The following is a 19,339-nucleotide window of genomic DNA, read 5'->3' on the forward strand; positions in this document are numbered from 1 at the left end:
GTAAATTTACTAGTCTAAAATTTTGATCAAGTTGAAATCCACGGTGCCGGAAAGAACGAGACCTCAAGGTTGTAAATCAGCTGTTGCTTCAGATTTGACCACTACCTTATTGATGCCATAAGGGTTTTAAATATCCTGTGACTTTACAGTATCGGGGTTCAGGGTTTTAAATATCCTGCGACTTTACAGTATCAGATTAAACCACCATCTATAGCCTAGCTGATCCTATTCCTCAAGCCTCTGAAGCCTGTCTTTGCTCAAGAACCAGGTCAGATTTTAATGTGATGGAATGAGATCCAGTGAGTAAGGCATTTAAGCTTGATGACCTCACAGGGTAGACTAGGTCCTGGAGGTGCTAGGCATAGTATTGCTATACTGTGAGATTGTCACATAGGCCCATCTTTTGTTCTCAAAATCAGATGGGATAAAAACATTATCTTTTACAGGAGCACTTGGGTGGCTCAGTCAGTTGAGCATCCAACTCTTGATTTCGGCTCAGGTCACAATCTCAGGGTCGTGGGATGGAGCACTTAGTTGGGCTCTGTACCCAGTAAGGAGTCTGCTTGAGATTCTCTCTCCAAAATAAATTAATCTTCAAAAAAATTTATCTTTTCACAATCTCTTCCTCTTTCTCTAACATCAATGTAAGGATTAGCTGAACCAAAAGAAATACTCTCTTCAGGTAGAAGACTGAAGACTATCACTTACTGTAAGAGCGAAAGTTGTCATGTAAGTAGGAAGATTGAACTCTATTGCCATCAGTGGGTATAGATGAAGGATAAACACAGACTTTCACTTAAGGAACATCTTTATTTGATCTTCAATATACAATATTACCTTTAATTTATAAAAGTTACATATGGAGGACATGACTGGAAATCAGCTCAAGAGTGGCCAGTGGGTACCGATCTAGAAGATTATTCTTACTCCACTTACTAGGTTAGGGAGAGATTTTTATCAGTGAATTTGAGACCAGTGAGATTGAAGAATGGCATTCCAATTTCCAAATCTAGTCATTAAAACTGGGGATACCTTATTTAATTAATCCAACAAAAACTAAATTGTTTTCTAAGAAATAATTCTTCCCAAGAGTGAGCTGAGCTTATCTCCATGGAGTATTCTGGTAAGCAATTTGCCATATAATTCTGTAGCATTCAATAGCAGCAAGACATCTGCAGTTAAAATCTTGTGCATATTAGCACGTATAGATGTGGGTTTATGTGTTTGTGTGCTCATACTTACAACCACACTGAACTGAAGTGCTCTATATATGCTGGAACTATAAAGGCTTGTTTACAAGCTCCCCCTCCTCTAGAATTTCCAAAAGTAGCAAAATGCCTATTCAATAAAATTCTTAGTGAAAAATCTCTCTCTCACGATGATTGGTACACTGCAAATATACTAGGTAATATGGTGTCATGTAACTTTGAGTAATTTCACGAGTGCTGCTGGGCTCAAGCAAAGTTTGAGAGGAGCTGTTCAACGGCGGAAATGTAAGGCTGATGTTGAAGATGCTTTAATTTAGATATGATGTCTATTGACATTCTGAAATAACGCTATGGACTTGTAAAGGATGTGAGGCAAGTTATGCAGTAAGAGAAAAGGGAACTTCCTTTTGGATAGATCTTTTCTCTGCACTCAGCTTCAGGCTGTTCTAGAGGTAACAGGGGCAGTACCATCCTGTGGTCTAAAAAAGGAAGAGTGGCTGCCAACTGGCAAATGAGGCACATAACCCATTTTCTGTTGCTTCTAATTTTTCAAGAGATTGGTTTCTGCAGCACAAAGGTCAGAGATTCTATCATATTCCCATCGCTGGGATCTGAGAATACTCAAGTGGATGAGTTTTTGCAGCTCCAGCAATCCGGAGTCCTGGTCCAAAGGTCAACAAGGAGGCGGAGCTTGGAGAGAATATTTTGACACCACAGAGACCCTCCTTTTTACATGGGGAGTCTGGAATCGTGGCACTAAATGACAAGGCAAGGAAACTGGCTGATAGCACACCCCCAAAACAACAACAAAAATGCCTCTTTCACAGTAGTTATATCATATTGAAACCTGAACAGACTCCCAAAGAGTAGACCTATTTTCAAGACCACAAAATATATAGCTTTAGGTTACACAAATCCATACAATCATACATACATACCATCTTTTTGCTTTAAAAATGAATTATGTAACTCAAACACAGAGGAAAGATGCAGATCAAAGATTACATAAGGGTCTTACAGAAATTTAACTTGGGATCAAGGGTTAGCAACCATGACCCATGGGCCAAATCCAGCTCTCCATGCTTTTGTAAATAAAGTTTTATCGGAACACAGCGACATCCCTTGTTTACATATTGTCTACACCAACTTTCATTTTCCAATTGCAGAAATGAGTACCAGATACATGAGACTGATGGTGCACAAAGCCGAGAGTATTATCTGGCCCTTTACAGAAAAGCTTGCTGACCTATTATAGATCAAAGAATGTTTCCATCATGATCTGAATGAGCTGAAGAGAAAATCGTCTTCATCTGTGTTCTTGAACCAGAATAAGTACATTAAAATATTGCCAGATCATATTTGGTTACCCAATTATTCTGCTTAGAATTTGTGTAGCTAAAACTGGTTAGCAACTGTGTTTGTTAACACAGACAATATCAAAATCTGTGTATGATTGTATTTATGTATATACTTATGTAAAGAATAAGAATATGAGCTACCCAATTGGAAGGTATGGAGACTAAAGAGAAACAAAAACTCAAAATATGATTTCTAAAGACTGTTATTTGGAACTCAGAAATATTTTAGTATATATATATATTTATATTTAACAGCATGGGACCATGACTGGGACCCTTAGCAGAGGAAAAATAATTTACAACTGCAGATTTTACCCATGACTTACATGACAAAATTTTTTGAATATAAAATAACCAGCATTTCTATAAAACATTACTTTTTCATTATATAATTCAAGTGATATAGCAAAATAAGAATGTTTTTATTTATTTCTAAAGTATTTTAGTCAAAGTTACATCAGAAATCAAGTATTTCTCTGACATTTTCCAAGAGACTAGTTATTAACTACAATTATAGCTGTTAGTACTATATAGTAACACATCGCTTAAAATATATTATAAACCATTTCTCTTCCTCTTTAATTTAAATGAAATATAAAATTAATGATTTTGTAACATAATTCATACTGGAAAACATTTACGATGGTATGAATTACTCTTACACAGAAAATGGCACCAGAGTCACAAAATGTTCTAATGCTCGAGAGCGCCTAGCACAGTGCTCGGCACCTATCAGGGACTCTATGTTCACTCATTCGCTCACTCACGCATGCATTCGTTCACAGAAATCCAGGCTGAAGGAGAAACTGTATAATGAGAATGGCAAGCAGAATCTTTTAACAACAAATCTGGAGCTCGGACAAAGACTTTGGCAAAGGAGAGTGGAGATGAGAAGCCGATGGTCACAGTTCCAAACCGCTTGGTTAAGATCTACCAAGGGCAGCCCAGGGGTGCCTTAGCTGATGTCACAGAGAACGAAGGTCAATGTTTCACAAAAGGAACGTGTTCCTCCAACATCCAGTTCACTCTTACATATACACACCTCTGCTCAAAGACGGGTAGAAGTTGGTGTCAGGCACACAACAACACATACATGCAACTCCCCAGAAAGCAAGAACTCTCTGACTGGTGTCTGTTTTATCTGCAGAGATGGGTTTTTGGTTAGGGCCGCATTCACTTGGCTTTAACAACTTTATACTGGTTTCAACAAAAAAATGTGATTCTAAAATTCTAGAAGAGAAATGGAGAAGGTAGAGGGGTGTTCAACATCTCTGCTTTTCTTTTATGTACCAACTGATCAATCTACTCAGCACATTTGTGCCAAAGGCACAAAATTAGGTGTCAGCTCTCTGAAGAGGCACCTGGAAAGAAGCATCTTTAGGCTCTCTGCAAAGGTCTTATACACATAATGAGTATTTTAACCTGAGTAATAGGTCTATGAAATGCCAAGGACGGCAAGGGACAAAAGAAAGTAAATACTCTTGGAAAACTAAGCAGAAAGTGGGATAAGTATTGATCTTAGTGGAAATAATTTTAAAAATCTGTAAAAAAACAAAACAAAACGAAACATGACACTGGCAAGTCATCTGTAGCTGACTTTAATTGCCTTTGGTATTCAGAGAAGGAAACAATGGAAGCATTGTGATAAGCTCTAGTCTTGTCATCACAGGGGGAGGTACTGGGTGGTGGTGAAGACCCTTCCCTTGTACCTCTCCGATTCTTCAATTCTTGATTCTTCGCTTGAACGAGCACTGGCCATGTTCAAGCACCTCTCTAGCCTCCTCTTAAGCCCCACTCAGCCCAGAGATAGAAACCGAGCACTTGCCGGGTCGGGGCTCTGTCTTCTCCTTCCTTGAGAAGCTCCTGGGAGACCAGGAAGGCCCCTTTACTGTGCACCCTTCTAAACAAAGTGTGGGTGGCTCACTGTCTCTACCCAGCGGCAATTTGCTACCTCAAGTCGTTCACACTATTTAGTGACTTGTAAGTGGACTTGCACTATTCAGGGGGAAGGCTAACATTTTTTTGAGAACCAAATACTTTCCCTTTCTCAAGTTAGTCGTCGACTCTTGTCATTTAAGAATTTTAATTTTTCTAGTAAAAGATACTATAATTTCAAAATGTGTGCTAAAATTTAACTCTCTTAAACACTTGAATAATGCACTAGAGCTCCACATGCTTATCTTCTGTGTATACTGAAAAATCTGGGGTAATTATCATTTCTGGATCATTTGCTAAATTGTGAGGATTGTCTGACTCTTGGTGGTATAAGATGATCACCCTTAGAAAATACTTAATTATATTAATTTATTAAATCTTTCTCCAATTTAAATCTACTACATGCTAATAAAAGGTTAAAAAGAAAAGCTATCAAAATAAGAGAATATGCCTTCAGAATTCCAAGGTGGGCTTCTTTCACATTGTTTCATGAAATTTTCAAATTAGAGTAAATAATTAGACTAATTATACTGCTCCCTAATTTTATTGTCAATGGAAGCTGTTTGTATTAAATGTAAAGAAGAAAGTGTCTTGCACTGTGACATAAATTCAAGGGACAGAAAATTTACAAGCATATTTATAATACAGTTCTTGATAAAATTTAAGTTCTTCTCCCCAAATATAAAGAAATAGTAATTTCTTTAAAAATAAATATCACTGCAAAATCTATTGATGGTAAGAGAAACTTCCTTAGATATATCCCAAATTTAGTTAACATGACTAATTATACTACATTTTTTTCACTAAAAATTATTTTGAAGCTGTTCTGATTCTTTGGATTTCTATAAATATCCTTGCAGAAAATAAAAGCTGAATCTTATTTTTTACATAAAATATTTGTGAAAAACTCACTCATCTGAAGAGATAATAAATAAAGGATCCCCTATCCCCATTCCAGATAGAATGTTTAAGCAAGTTTCACTGTAGTTTGTTTTTGATGTAATAGGCTGTAAAAGAAATTTGGCTCATCAAGGTAAGTAAATTCAGAGTTGCAAAACAGTATAGTGAATTTTGCCAAGCTACATTAAGTTGTAAGTTTGAGGGATTTTACTAAATTTATAAGAAGGTTAAAGTGGATAAAATTCACTTGGTAGATTTGCTGGTTTGGGAAAAAAAAAAAATCCCCTACCAACAAGACCAAGGCTTTCTCTTAGAACAGGTTTCAAGGAGACAAACTATAGTGTTTCCCCCACTTTTTGTCATGCTACCAACACTAGACTGATCAACATGCACAAAATCCCAAACCCAGGCTCATAAGTAGTGGTTATGATAAATAGCAGTTTCAATGATTCCATATGGAGACAAAGACTTGAAGAGTATTCTTTGTGAGATCATGCCCCCAGAGAAAATGAAATTTAACCAAGAAATTTCAATGGAATACACTGGGATTTGAAATGGTTGCCAGTCTGGCCGTCCAATGGGGAACTTGAAAACTGAGATGGGGACAGGTACTTCTGTTTCTTTTTCCAGTCTTCTTGCTCTTGATGCCGTTCTACTGTTCTTTTGTTTTAGTTCCTTCCATTATTAAAAATGGAGAAAGGGGGATAAATAATAAGTAAATATTTGATTTGAAAGCTTTGGAAGGAACAAATATATAATCGGTTCCAAAGGCCATCTCTCACTCCCGCAAGGTGCTCCACATTCTCGGCTTATCTTTAGGCAGTCTAGTTTCCAGATTCCAGGATGCTAAAAACAATATAGCAGTAACAGGCAAAATTTCCCATGTGACCATCTCTTTAAGAATCCAAGCATACCAGGTCTTTGTCTTACACATACCAGGTTTTGGTCAGGTATAAAATGGAATCATTTCAAAGTTGAGATATCTACAAGTTGAAAAGTCTTGTGGGGCACAGTCATGTTTCACCCTGCCATGCTGACTTATGAGGTCCAGGTTTCCAAAAGCCCCCTCTCCAGACTAATTTCTGTAGTGGTCCATGTAAACAAAACACAGGTGAGAATGGTCTTTCTGGAGCCGCTTTCATCGAACAGCAGGATTTCCTGAAAGTGTGGTGTTGGCTAAATGTAACACAGGCAGAGGATGAGCCTCTGTGTTGAATACCCAGTGGTCTAAAGGTAAAAGATCATCACTGGAGAACAGCAGATACAAATATCTGAAAATAAAAGGGAGAGAAATGAGCTTCAATTAGAGTGCAACAAGAAGATCGAGTGATCTAGTTACACTGGCAGAGGAAACCAATAACCTACTCTTAGCTTCAATGAAAAACACATCACAGAATGAAACTCATTCACTCACATGACCTAAAACATAATAACGTGTTCCAGAATAGTGCAGTGCAGAAGAAAATCCAGTTAAGATGCGCAACCAGGCTTCAGAAGACAGTTAAAAAACAAAGTCCACATACCTGTCTGAAGCACAGAAGACAACAATGCTGGGAAACGGCATAAAACCAACCACCTCATGATTTTTCAAACATTTTTTAAAAAGTCACATATAACATCAACCCTCTGTTTTGGCAGCTTAAAGGGCTCATAGTACAACTAGAGCTTAGTTCACATTTATTAATAGACATTTGAAGGAAATAACTAGTACATTACCTGGACATAGCAAGGACTTTTATATGCTAATACTTTAGTTAAGAGTTTTTGCAGTTCTTTCAGCAGATAATGCAAACTGTTAAATAAAGCTTTCAGAAACACTATGGACTTGCAGGAGGTCTAAGACTTTCATAAGTGCTCTCAGTAGGTAACAGCCTCGTTTATATGAAGACAAGGACTCCCGACCTTTCCATGGGCAGTGCAAGCCACAGTGGCCACTCAGCAATCAACAATGATAGAGTTGACACAAAACAATCAATTTTACCTAAACTGTTGGGGATATTCCAATCTCAATCCTATTAAAGGGGTCTTCAGAGTGGGCATAAAAAACCAACACCTGAGAGTCAGGAAATCTGGGTTCTAACTCTTCATTTCAGCAATAACTAGCTGGACCTAGCATTTGGCTAGATGAAGAATTCCTTTACAGTGATTTTGCTGAAATTTATCTTAAAAATAGGCATATTGATATCTTTTCCATTAATACCTTTTCTGATTACCATTACAGTTCTAGAAAACCAAGTAAAAACACACAGCACTGAGGTAAATGGGGACTGCCTATCAATATTGTAACTGGGTAAAGCTGGAATGGAGAGTAAGTCACGGGGCTTCGAGCCTCACTCCCTGACCCTGGACTGAGACCTGATTTATTCACCAAGTCATGGGCAGAGAAGTTGGAACTGAAAAAAACATACTTGGCTGGTCATAGCAAGAGACTCTGCTGAGTGTGCTTACTGCAGGGAGACTAGAAGCTCTGGGAGCTCTCAGCACAAGTGTGCCCAGGAGCACTATGTTCTATGGAATCCCAGGTCTCCTGGTCATCTCTTGAGACGGGAGTGTGTGAAGGAACAGTGACAGAAAATTCAAGAGTTTCCTGCAAAATGATTCCTTTCCCTGGGGGATGCTATGGTAGTGGCCACCTCTCCCACTCATGTCTACCTGGAGCCTCAGAATGTGACCTTATTTGGAAATAGGGTCTGTGGGGATGTAATCAGTCAAGGATCTTGAGATGAAATCATCCTGCATTTAGGACTCACCTAAATCCAATGACTTGTAACTTTATAGGAGAAAGGAAAGGGAGTTTTGGACCCAGAGGCACAAAAGGAGGAAGGTCATGTGCAGCCAGAGGCAAGGATTAAAGCTATGCTGCTGCAAGGTCATGGACCATCTTTAGAGGGAATGGATTTCAGACTTGAGGCCTCCAGAATTATGGGAGAATAAATTTCTGTCATGCTATCGAGTTTGTGATAATTTGTTAAGGCAGCCCTCAGAACTAATGCAACTCCTACCCCCAACCTCTGGGATACCTCTACAGACTGTTAGCACTGCTGCTTGGTCCCAAGGGCCTGGAGCAAGACTAGAGAGCAGGGGTTAGATGTACATACACACACACACACACACAGATACACACACACACATGTACTCACACAAACACATGTACTCACACACCACACACTCACAAATTTATAATAAAATCAATGCTTGAAATTAATATAGCTAAGCGATTCTTTTTTATGTTGGATAACACACTCAGAAAAGAATGTTGAGGACATGGTATACTATTACATACACATTTAAGATTTGTAACCTGGATTTTAAAAACAGAACAACTGGAGAAGCGTGATCTTTGCTGTAAAAGTTGAGAAAGTCTACAATCTAAATCAACTACCACACTAACTTTTCCTTAAATATGAATTTTTTTTAAAACTATGGTTTTAATAGATGACAAGCGGCACTGATAAAAGCCTACAGGCATAAAGAAAGGTGCTATTAAGTACTTCAGTTTGAACAGATGTTAGCTTACTTTTAGAGCTATTTCTAAATGTTATTCATATGTTGTCTCTTTAAGCTTTCTCTTACCTAAAGACAAGGTATTCAGGAGGTGGTGGTACCAGAAGTCATCTCAACACAAGGGTTGGTTGAGTTACCAGTTAGTTACCTGGTTCAGTTACTACTGAACAGGCAAGTTTTACAGAAAGAAAAGTCAACCAAATCTGAGGAGAAAAATGTAAGTGTTGATAGAGAAACGGTAAGGCTAAAAGAACAGGCTGTCAAGTCAATATGTACTTACTTAGTCCTTTATGTTGACTTATCAAACAAGACTTGGTAACTGACAACTACCAATGGAAATATCCAGTGTATCATGGAAAGACACTACAACTCTAAAAAGGCTTACATGTGAATGTAACTAAAAAACAAAACCTCCTTAGATTGTTTGAAAAATAATTGACTTAAAACTTCCATTTCATTTATACTTGGGTTTAAATAATGTCTTTAACAGACTGGTTAGAATATAATTTTAATCTCTCCAAAAAGACTTACCCCTCTCTCTCTTCCCTACATCTTTTCTCAAGTCTTAAAGTTTCTTCTTTTTTAAGGGGCAGGGGTGGGGAAGAAAGAAATATTAAAGCTAATGCGGGTATAATATAAATTCAACTGCAAAATATACATTTTTTTTAAACAGATAAACTGAACAAAGCAGACATTTCTGAGCTCTTTGATGGTTCAGGCTTTGTCCTGAGATATAAGGAAGCTGGGAGGGATCTTCTACCCCTAGGAGTTGAGTAAGTTAGGATGATTTTGCCTACAGGATACAGGATACCTAAACTACATAAACAGTGGGGGTCAGCTTCTGTAACAAAAAGCCCAGAGGTAGATGGTAACAAAGGCTAGTTCATTCAGCAATAAAACACTATCAGAGCTGTAAGTTTTGTAAAGGTTAATAAAATATTAATTTTTTCCAGGTGCCAAAACACCTTATCCTTCTTTCCCTTTTCTTAGATCACTGCCTTGAGAAAACTGTCTGAGATGTACATAAATCTTTTTAAAAGTTGAGCAAACCTCTTGCCAACTTTACAATTTAGTTTCTCCTCTAGGTCTGCCTTTGCAACATAAACATAAAGGAAGATGCACCCCAATGTCCCTATCACTGTGGATGCTAGCGTAGGTGCCTTTCTCTCCAAAGCTGTTAACTAACCCTTATCAGAGACAGAAGTGTTGGTTTTCCTTTGGATAAAGACAATTAACACAGATGATCACCCCAGTTACCACGTGAATTTAGAATGAACTATGTAAAGCAAATGGTGCTGTGGAGGAAGCACTCTTACAGAAGGACAAATTACAATTTATCTTAGAACACGTATGGCAATGGATTGTGTCTGCTTGGTTATATGGGAAGGTGAAATTTCTTCCTGTCTTTGCAATCCGCCTGTGATGCAGACTGCAGCCTGCTTTCATGCTTATCCAACGATAAAAATGTTTCCTAAAATGTTTTTTTTTCTCTGCTACATGGAGGATTTTCTGGGTTGGCAAAAGATCCAGTTTCCAATTTTTTTTTCCCAGGTCGTTAGGATCTTCATGATTTTCTTGACTTTCTTCTTAGAATTAGAAGATGTTCTATGCCTTACCTTACATCTCCACATAAGTCCACAGTCAGAAAGTAAAGGGAGGTCACTCTGCAAGTGTGGGTCTATTTTGATCGTCTCATTCACTAGTGTCTCACTGTAATTGTAATCTGTACTAATCATGTTGAATATTTTTTTTCATGAGTTTACTTGCCATCCTTGGATCTTCTTTTATGAAGTATCTGTTTAATTCTTTTGCCAGGTTTTAAATTGGGTTGCATGTTGTTCAATCCTCTATGGTGTATCATTCAATTCAGACATTGCAGTTTCCATTTCTAGAAGTTGGATTAAGGTTTTGTATCTTCCATGTCTCTATTTAATTTTTTGAATATAATAATAACTGCTTTAATGTCATCTGCTAATTCTAACAGCTATATGAGTTCTGAGTTAGTTTCAGTTGATTATTTTCATTATTGGTCATGCCTTGAGGCCTGTCTGCATACATGTTATCTTTGGCTGGATGCCAGGTATGTATCATGAGTCTTATCTTTTGGTTGCTAGATAATTTTGTATTCCTATAAATCTTGAGTTTTGTTCAGTTATATAGTTAAGTTACTTGAAAACAGTTTCATCCTTTCAGGTCTTGTTTTTGTGATTTACTATGCAGATCCAAGGCAGTAGATTATTCCCCACTACTGAGGAAGGACTACCCTGAATACTCTACTCAGTACTCTATGAATTATGAGATTTTCCAGTCAAGCTACTGGGAACAGACACTGTTCTTGGCCCTGTGTGGTCACCATAAACTGTTCCTTTTAATTCCTCATTGATGATTCTTTCCCCCAACTCAGGTACAGATAGTTCTTTCCCCTCTACTGGATACTCCCGGGGGATTGTCTTGGGTTCTTTGTGCAGCTCACCGCTTCTTTCCTATAAATACCAGCTATTTTAGTTTCCTTGGGCTCACAACTCTGATCTCCTCAGGGAGGCTGCTGCATTTGGCCCCAGTTCCTCCTCCCTGTGCTGTGGCCCATGAGCTCTATAAAGGCAGCAAGCTGGGGCAAACTCAAGGTTCTTGGTCTGTTTCCCATCCCTCAGAGGCCACACTCCTTCACTGCTTCCTCTGTACTGTTCTGAAAACCATTGTTTCCTATGTATTATCTGTTTGCTTTGGGTGGAAGGGTAAATCCTGGCCTTGTTACTTCATCTTGGAGGAAGAGTCCCGCTCTTCCATTTGAGATACTCTGTCAAACAACCTGCTGAACACCATGTACATTCATGGAGAAACTTAATCCTCTATTATTAAACCAATCCAAAATGAACATTAGAGTTGGTCCAACAAGAACTTGTTCTGAGGAAGCCTTTTTGGCTCTTCTTTATCACTAATTCTTCTCTACAGTCTTCATATCAAAGTCATATGACTTTCTAGAATTTTGTGAAAATGAACATTAAATCCATCTACTTATATTTTTCTCAATCCAACTTTTCCCTTCTTTAACATTAGCTATCTATTTGTAGCAGTACCCTGATATATAATTTCTTAGGATCCTTGCAATCATTTGAAATAACAAATTACTCTTCTTCCTTTGGGGCTCTAGTTTTCTCTCAGCCGTATTTTTTTTTTTTTTCCTTTCATTACAGCCCCAGGTATAAGTTATAGGGGCTGGAGGGGAGGGTTGGGGGTCAAAGTGTAGATGCTTCGCATTTACCTTATGATTCCCTTTCTGGCGTGCCATTGCTTTTCTATTTTTTTTTTTTATTGTGGTAAAAAAGACACATAAAATTTACCATCTTATGAGATCTTGACATTTGTGACAACATGGATGAACCTACAGGTAATTATGCTAAGTGAAGTCAGAGAAACACAAATACCATATGATTTCACTAATACATGGAATATAAGAAACAAAATAAATGAATAAACAAACAGCAGAATCAGACCCATAAATACAGAGAACCAACTGAGGGTTGTCAGAGGGGAAGAGGTGGAGGGATGGGCAAAATGTGTGAAGGGGAGAAGGAGATAGTGGCTTCCAGTTATAAAATGAATAAGTTATAGAGATAAAAGGTACAGAACAGAAAATATGGCCAATGGTAATAGCACTGTATGGTGACAGATGGTAGCTATACTTGTGGTAAGCATAGCATATATGGAGTTGTTGAATCATTATGTTGTACACCAGAAACTAATAAAACATTGTGTATCAACTACACTTAAAAAAAAAGAAAGAAATTTACCATCTTAACTATTTTTAAGTACAATACTATTAGGTATATTCACACAACTGTGAAACAGATTCCTGAACTCTTTCATCTTGTAAAATTGAAATTCTACACCCTTTAAAGCAACAATTCTCCTTTCTCCTTCCCTCAGCGCCTGGGCACCACCTTCTACTTTCTGTTCTTATCAGCTTGGTTACAGGTACTTCATATAAGTGGAATCCTAACAGTATGTCCTTTTTGTGACTGGTTCATTTCACTGAACATAATGTTTTCAATGTTCACCCATACTATTTCCCTGATTTTGATTCTAGAAGCCTAACCCCCATTACTTCTAATGAATATTCTTTAGCCAGTCTAGTTTTCTTATAGTCTTCATACGCTTTAATTTCCAAATAGCACAATTCTGAAAAGAGGGCAGTTACTTAATGAATACTTATGGATTTGACTTAGTTTGCAAATCAGCTGTCAGGGCTAAGTGAGCAGAGAACAGCACAGAACAGGAGACTTAATGCCACTTTTCTCATCCAGTTGGAAAAGTATTCCTTCTCTCACGGCAGGAGGTTAACTTTAGGATCCAGTTACAGACAAGATCAAAGATGAAAGATAAATGGAAGGGAATAGTGGCTTTCTTTTTCCAGTCTTCCCACCTGAACTGTCTTTTCGTTGGCTAAGAATCCTCACCCCAGTAATATAATTGATTCCTCCCTCTCTCCCAAATATATTACTTGGACGCTTTTGCTTATAAACTTAAAAGTACTACTACTCTTGATGTTTTACTGACAAAACCATTATCAGAACTGTCTTTGAACCTACTTCAAAACCTTGTTCACTAGGGGATTAGCTTTAATAGTCTAGTAGCTGGCTAACTCTGCTTTCATTTGCTTTTACTGAGAATAACTTTATAGGCACAGGCAGATAACAGGGGCTATAAAAAGGAGAACCAGAACTACTGGAGGACAGGGTAGCAACATCAGTAACATTATCTGTCCTGGGCAACAATTCACTAGGCTTTCTCCTCCTCCCTGCCCTAGTATTTTACTATAAAACCTTCAAACTTCAGAAACGTTGAAAGAATTTTACAGTGAAACCCATACCCGCTTACCTCCTAGATGCTATAATTAACATTTTCGTATACTTCTTGATCACAAGTCTAATACTCTCCTCATGTATCACTAGTTTTCTTTATCATACTAAAATACTCCCTTTAGAAAGAACGGCTAATTAGCAAACCTAGCTAAATATCAAGAAAAACTTGATCAGTAAAATTCTTTGCAAAGGGAGAACTGAAAGTTTCACTAGAATTTTTTTTAAAAGTCAGAGCAAACTTTGAGTAACAAACTTTAGGCAACAATAACTGAGTTTTGAGAGGAAGACTGTTGCCACAAATTTTGCCTGCTATGGTTCCATCTATGCCATCTCTACTTTAAGCAGCAGCAAGATTAGCAACATTTAGAATTTTATTTGATAACAGCAGATACCATTACTTTTAAGGGAAACATTAAAAACTTCCTAGAAAGAAAAAATTAAGAGCAAGATGCTTAAACATGTAGTCAAATAAATGGTAAATGAGCACAATTCCTTTCTTCCCCGATTCCCTTCTAAAGCCTATGACTCATGGCATCAAAAAGAGAACAGATACAGAAAATGTGGTATATCCATACAACAGAATCCTTCTTACCAAGAGGAAAAAGTGAACTACTGACACATGTAACAACACTGATTAATCTAAAAAACATTATGCTGAATAAAATGGCAGACAGGAGCACCTGGGTGGCTCAGTGGTTGAGTGTCTGCCTTCAACTCAGGTCGTGATCCTGGGGTTCTGGGATCAAGTCTCACATCGGGCTCCCCACAGGGAGCCTGCTTCTCCCTCTGCCTATGTCTCTGCCTCTCTCTCTGTTACTCATGACTAACTAAATAAAATCTTTTAAAAAAAGGCAGACAAAAATAAGTGCATACTGCAGGATTCCAATTATATGAAATTCTAGACAGACAACCTGTAGTGACTTAAAGCAGCTATGTATTTGGGGGTAGGGTGGAAATCACAAGACTAGGATTAAAGTATTCCATAGTAATGGGTGGTAGTTACCCAGGCTTACATAGTTGCTCAAAGACAATAAACTGCACCTTTAAAATACTTCATTAAAGTGGATTTTTAAAGTTAAAAAAAAAAAAGACTAAACAAAAAGGATGTTAAAGGAAAATAATCCTATTAGGTGCTACTGCTAAATAAATACAGTTTGGACTATAGCTCCCTCTACTGCAGGAAAAAAAAAAGGTAAGGATATTTCAAAGTTAACACAGGCTTGAAACTGACAAAATGCTTCTATTAAATAGTGCTAGTGAAATTCACTCTGTGTATGAGTGTGTCCCTACTGTGTAATATCTGGACTGCACTGTGACACTGTGGTAAGTCCTAAGAGGTGTTAAAAAACCATGTAGACCATGGTCCTCCAGTTACTACCTGAGGAGACTGGAATGCATAAAGATAGCTGTTGATTTGCCCACCTGACCTCATGGTATACTGGCTATCCCTCAGCAGCACAGGTAATCCCTTGACCCCTAACTTCTCTTATACATGGTTATTGACTCACAGGTGTCAGCAGTTCCTCAAAGTGTGATCCTCCAGACCAGTAGCATCAGCATCACCTGGGAACTTGTTACAAATGCAGATTCTTAGACCCCACGCAAGACATACTAATCAAGAAACTCTGGTGATGGAGCATGGCCATCTTGTGTTTTAACAAGCTTTCCAGATGATTCTGATGTGAGCTCAAGCTTAAGAATCACTGTGCTACGTTTACCAACTTTACCTAGATTCTAAAACTAGTTAGTTTGGACTGTTTCTGCTTCTCTCCCTCATGTGGGCATCTGAACCTGTGACTCTACTGAAAACAGATCCACTCTCCTGACCTCCCTACTTTTCATATCTTGTGGGCCTTTTCTTCTTGCTTCATCAATTCTCTCACTCATTCACTGGTAATGATCTTCTAGCACAAAGTGAGTTCTGAGTTCAAGCCCAGAGCCTCAACTAAGACATAAAATAGGTCCGTCATTCTCTTTTCTCTCCTGCTCCCATTTTTGAAATATCTTATAAAATTGCTGTTTTTCAGCTGTCTCTCCTGGAATCAAGCAATTCAATCCTTTATTCAACAAATACTTAATTTTGAAGCAAGTATGTGTGTTCTCACCATAGACACTGAAGATACAACAGTAACTAAAATATACAAAAATCACTGCCTTCATGGAGTTTATACTCTAAGATGGAGAATATCTATAGAAATTATATAGCATGTTAGAAATTGGGTGCTATGGAGAAAAGTTAAAGTAAGGAGAAATGATAGAAACTGGAGCAATCTGAAATTTTATATATGATGATCAAAGAATGCCTTAAAAAATACAATTACAGGGGCACCTGGCTGGCTCAGTTGGAAGAACATGAGACTCTTGATCTCGGGTTCATGAATTTGAGCTCCACATTGGGTGGAGATTACTCAAATAAAAACTTAAGAAATGACAAAACAATACGATTAAAAACTACTTAAGACCTGAAACTGCAAAACTCCTGGAAGAAAACAGAGAAAGAGCTCCTTGACATGTGTCTTGGCAATGATTTTGTGGTTATGACACCAAAAGCACATACAACAAAGGCAAAAATAAACATGTGGAACCACATCAAATTAAAGGCTCTGCACAGCAAAACAAACAATAAAAAAATGGAAGACAACCTACAGAATCAGAGAAAATATCTGCAAACCATATATATATATATATATATATATATATATATAAATATATATATAAAAGGGGTTAACATAGAAAATATATAAATAACTCTTGCAACTCAATAACGAAAATTAGTTCAATTAAAAAGTGGGGAGACCAATTAAATAGATATTTTCCCCCAAAGACAAATGACCAAGAGGCACAGGCAGATGTTCAACATCACTAATTATCAGCGAAATGCAAATCAAAACCACAATAATATCAACTCACACCTGTTAAAATGGCTATCATAAAAAAGAAGAGACAGCAGTGGCAGAAATGTGGACAATAAGGTAACACTGCGCACTGTTGGGAGGGAATGCAAACTGGTGCAGCCACTATGGAAAACAGCATGGAGATTCCTCAAAAAATTAAAAATAGAACTGGCGTATGATCCAGCAATCCTACTTTTGGGTATATATCCACAGGAAATGAAAACAGGATCTCGAAGGGATCTATGTGTTTGCCCATGTTTACTGTACCATTAGCTAAGCTTCACAATAGCCAAGATATGAAAGCAACCTAACTGTCCTCCAACAGATGAATGGATAAAGAAGATATGGTGTCTACATACACACACACACACACACACAGGAATACTATTCAGCCATGAGAAAGAAGGAAATCCTTCCATTTGCAACATGGATGGATCTTGACAGCATTATACTGAGATAAGTCAGACAAGAAAGGACAAAGACTGTATGATATCCATATGTGGAATCTTCAAAGGCCATACTCATATAGAAACAGAGTAGAATGGGGATTACAAGGGTCTGAGGAGTGGGGTTGGGGGACTGCGGAGATGTAGTCAAAGGGTACAAACTTCCAGTTAGAAATAAGTTCTGGGGATCTAATATACAGCTTTATGATTACAGTTAACAATGCTGTATTATATACTTGAAAGCTGCTAAGAGCTCTTAAATGCTCTCATAACAAAAAAGAAATGCTAAGTGTGACATGATGGAGGTGTTAGCTAACACTGCAGGTGGTAACCATATAGCAATATACAAATGTATTAAATAATCACACTGCATACCTTACACTTACACAATGTTGTACGTCAATTAGATCTCAATAAAGCTGAAAAACAAACTACTACTTAAGAGCATCAGCGTACAGAGGCAAATAGCCAACTTTTTCCTTACATAACACATATTTATTGAGTGCCTCATGCACTGTGTGCTGGGTGCTAGGGAGGTGAGAGGAGTTAAAAGGAAAAGTTCCCACAATTATGCGCTTGCATTCTACTTACTGGGAGAGACAGATAAAAGACAAACATTAAGTATCAGGTGGTAATAGTGCTGAAAAAAACAGAGCAGGGCAAGGGGAGAAAATAATGATAAGTACAGATGATATACACACATGGGGCCTATTTTTATGGGCAGGCACTCAAAAAATACAGCAATTGTAAGTTAAGGAGTGTAGGAACGCAATCTGTAAGTTCCTTGACGTCAAGACTGTTCTCTATTATATTCACTGATGTATTCCTATCACATAAAACAGCGAAGGCACATATGAGACACTTTACTATCTGTTGGATGAATTATTTCATATACTACACTTACACTGTATCATTTCTCTATTTGATCACCATTTACTTAGGAGATAAGGACAAAGAGGTTCAGACACACAGAATGAAGAGGTACAATTAAGGATCCCAGGAAACAATAGTTTGAAAAGGTGAGCAAATGCTAACACTTTCATCCCCACTAATGTCCTAAGAACCTCTCTCATTGCTTTTATCTGTGTTCTTAACCTACAGAAAAAAATTTAAGTGGCTTATTCTCTTGTCTGAGTTTATTCTGAATCACTTAAAAATATAAAATAATTTAAGACTGACTTTTAAAAAGCCTGCTCATTCAAATCTTACTTCACCTATCAAGTACTATCTAAATGTTTTATTCTCAGAATATTCTCTTGATTCTAACATTTCTGACTAGCTAATTTTCTAAAACATTTTCTTCCCCTGAACTTCCAGAGCTTTATGTATCTGTGAGAAGTTTTGTGAAGTCAAATGCACATGCCCCTTGACCCAACCATTTTTCTGCTAGGAATCTAGCCAATATTTGTATTCATACAGGGAGGAGAGATAATATGTAAAAGGGTACTCACTGAACTGTTGATAACTGCAAAAAACGAGAACCAACTTCTATATCTAACAATAAGCTGCTGATCATAAACAAATGACATATTCCTCATTGGATTTATGTGTCCATATGGAAACCTTTTCTAGATAAAGAGTAAGATGAAATAGCAAGTCTCAGAACAGCAGGGGAAAAAAGGCTATTAAAAGGATGTACATTATAAATATATTTTTTATATGCTTGGTTATACCCAGAAAACTTCTAAAAGGATACTATTCAAAGGATAGTTACCTCTGCACTTGACGGGATGAGCACTGGGTGTTATACCATATGTTGGCCAATCGAACTTCAAAAAATAAATATATATATATGTGTGTGTGTGTATATATATGCATATATATGTGTGTGTATATATACATTTTTATATATATATATAAATATATATAAATAATAGTTATTTCTGGGACATAAGCCTGGATGTGAAATACAGAGAAACTTTTTCTGAGTCATGTTAATATTTAATTCATTTTGCCATTTCCACACATTATTTTTATAATTTAAAAAGTAAACTATATTAAAAACAGCCACATTAAGCCTTGGTCTTTTATGTACAAATATTGCATATTATAGGATATAAAGTAACTTATAATTTCTTTCATTGTCTGGAAGGGCTTGTCTCCTGCAGTGATTGTATACTTTGTCGAACATAGCTGAGCTGGAAGGATATTTGTTGGAAATATTTCTGTATGGTTCTAAGTTGGGATTGGCTACAAAAACATATGCACCCACGTGATTTGGTGGCGGAAGTA

At 37.3% G+C, this 19,339-nt stretch overlaps 1 protein-coding gene across 7 annotated transcripts in view; it reads right to left on the reverse strand.

The window, feature by feature from the left end:
- Positions 1-19,339, reverse strand: part of MAN1A2 (mannosidase alpha class 1A member 2) — a 213,343-nt gene that overhangs the window by 25,088 nt on the left and 168,916 nt on the right. For 2 of the 7 annotated variants that reach the window (XM_077842685.1, XM_077842684.1), the window contains exon 14: positions 791-6,672. The exons of 3 other annotated variants lie outside the window; for them this stretch is intronic. In XM_077842685.1, the coding sequence (XP_077698811.1) occupies positions 6,540-6,672 (133 nt within the window). In that variant the 3' untranslated portion in view covers positions 791-6,539. Of the gene's footprint in view, positions 1-790; positions 6,673-8,974; positions 9,109-18,558; positions 18,676-19,339 lie in introns of those variants that run through there. 2 more of the 7 variants (XR_013348948.1, XR_013348949.1) reach the window with 2 other exon arrangements.

This window comes from Canis aureus, chromosome 12 (genome assembly GCF_053574225.1).
Source record: "Canis aureus isolate CA01 chromosome 12, VMU_Caureus_v.1.0, whole genome shotgun sequence".
NCBI classification, from domain to species: domain Eukaryota; kingdom Metazoa; phylum Chordata; class Mammalia; order Carnivora; family Canidae; genus Canis; species Canis aureus.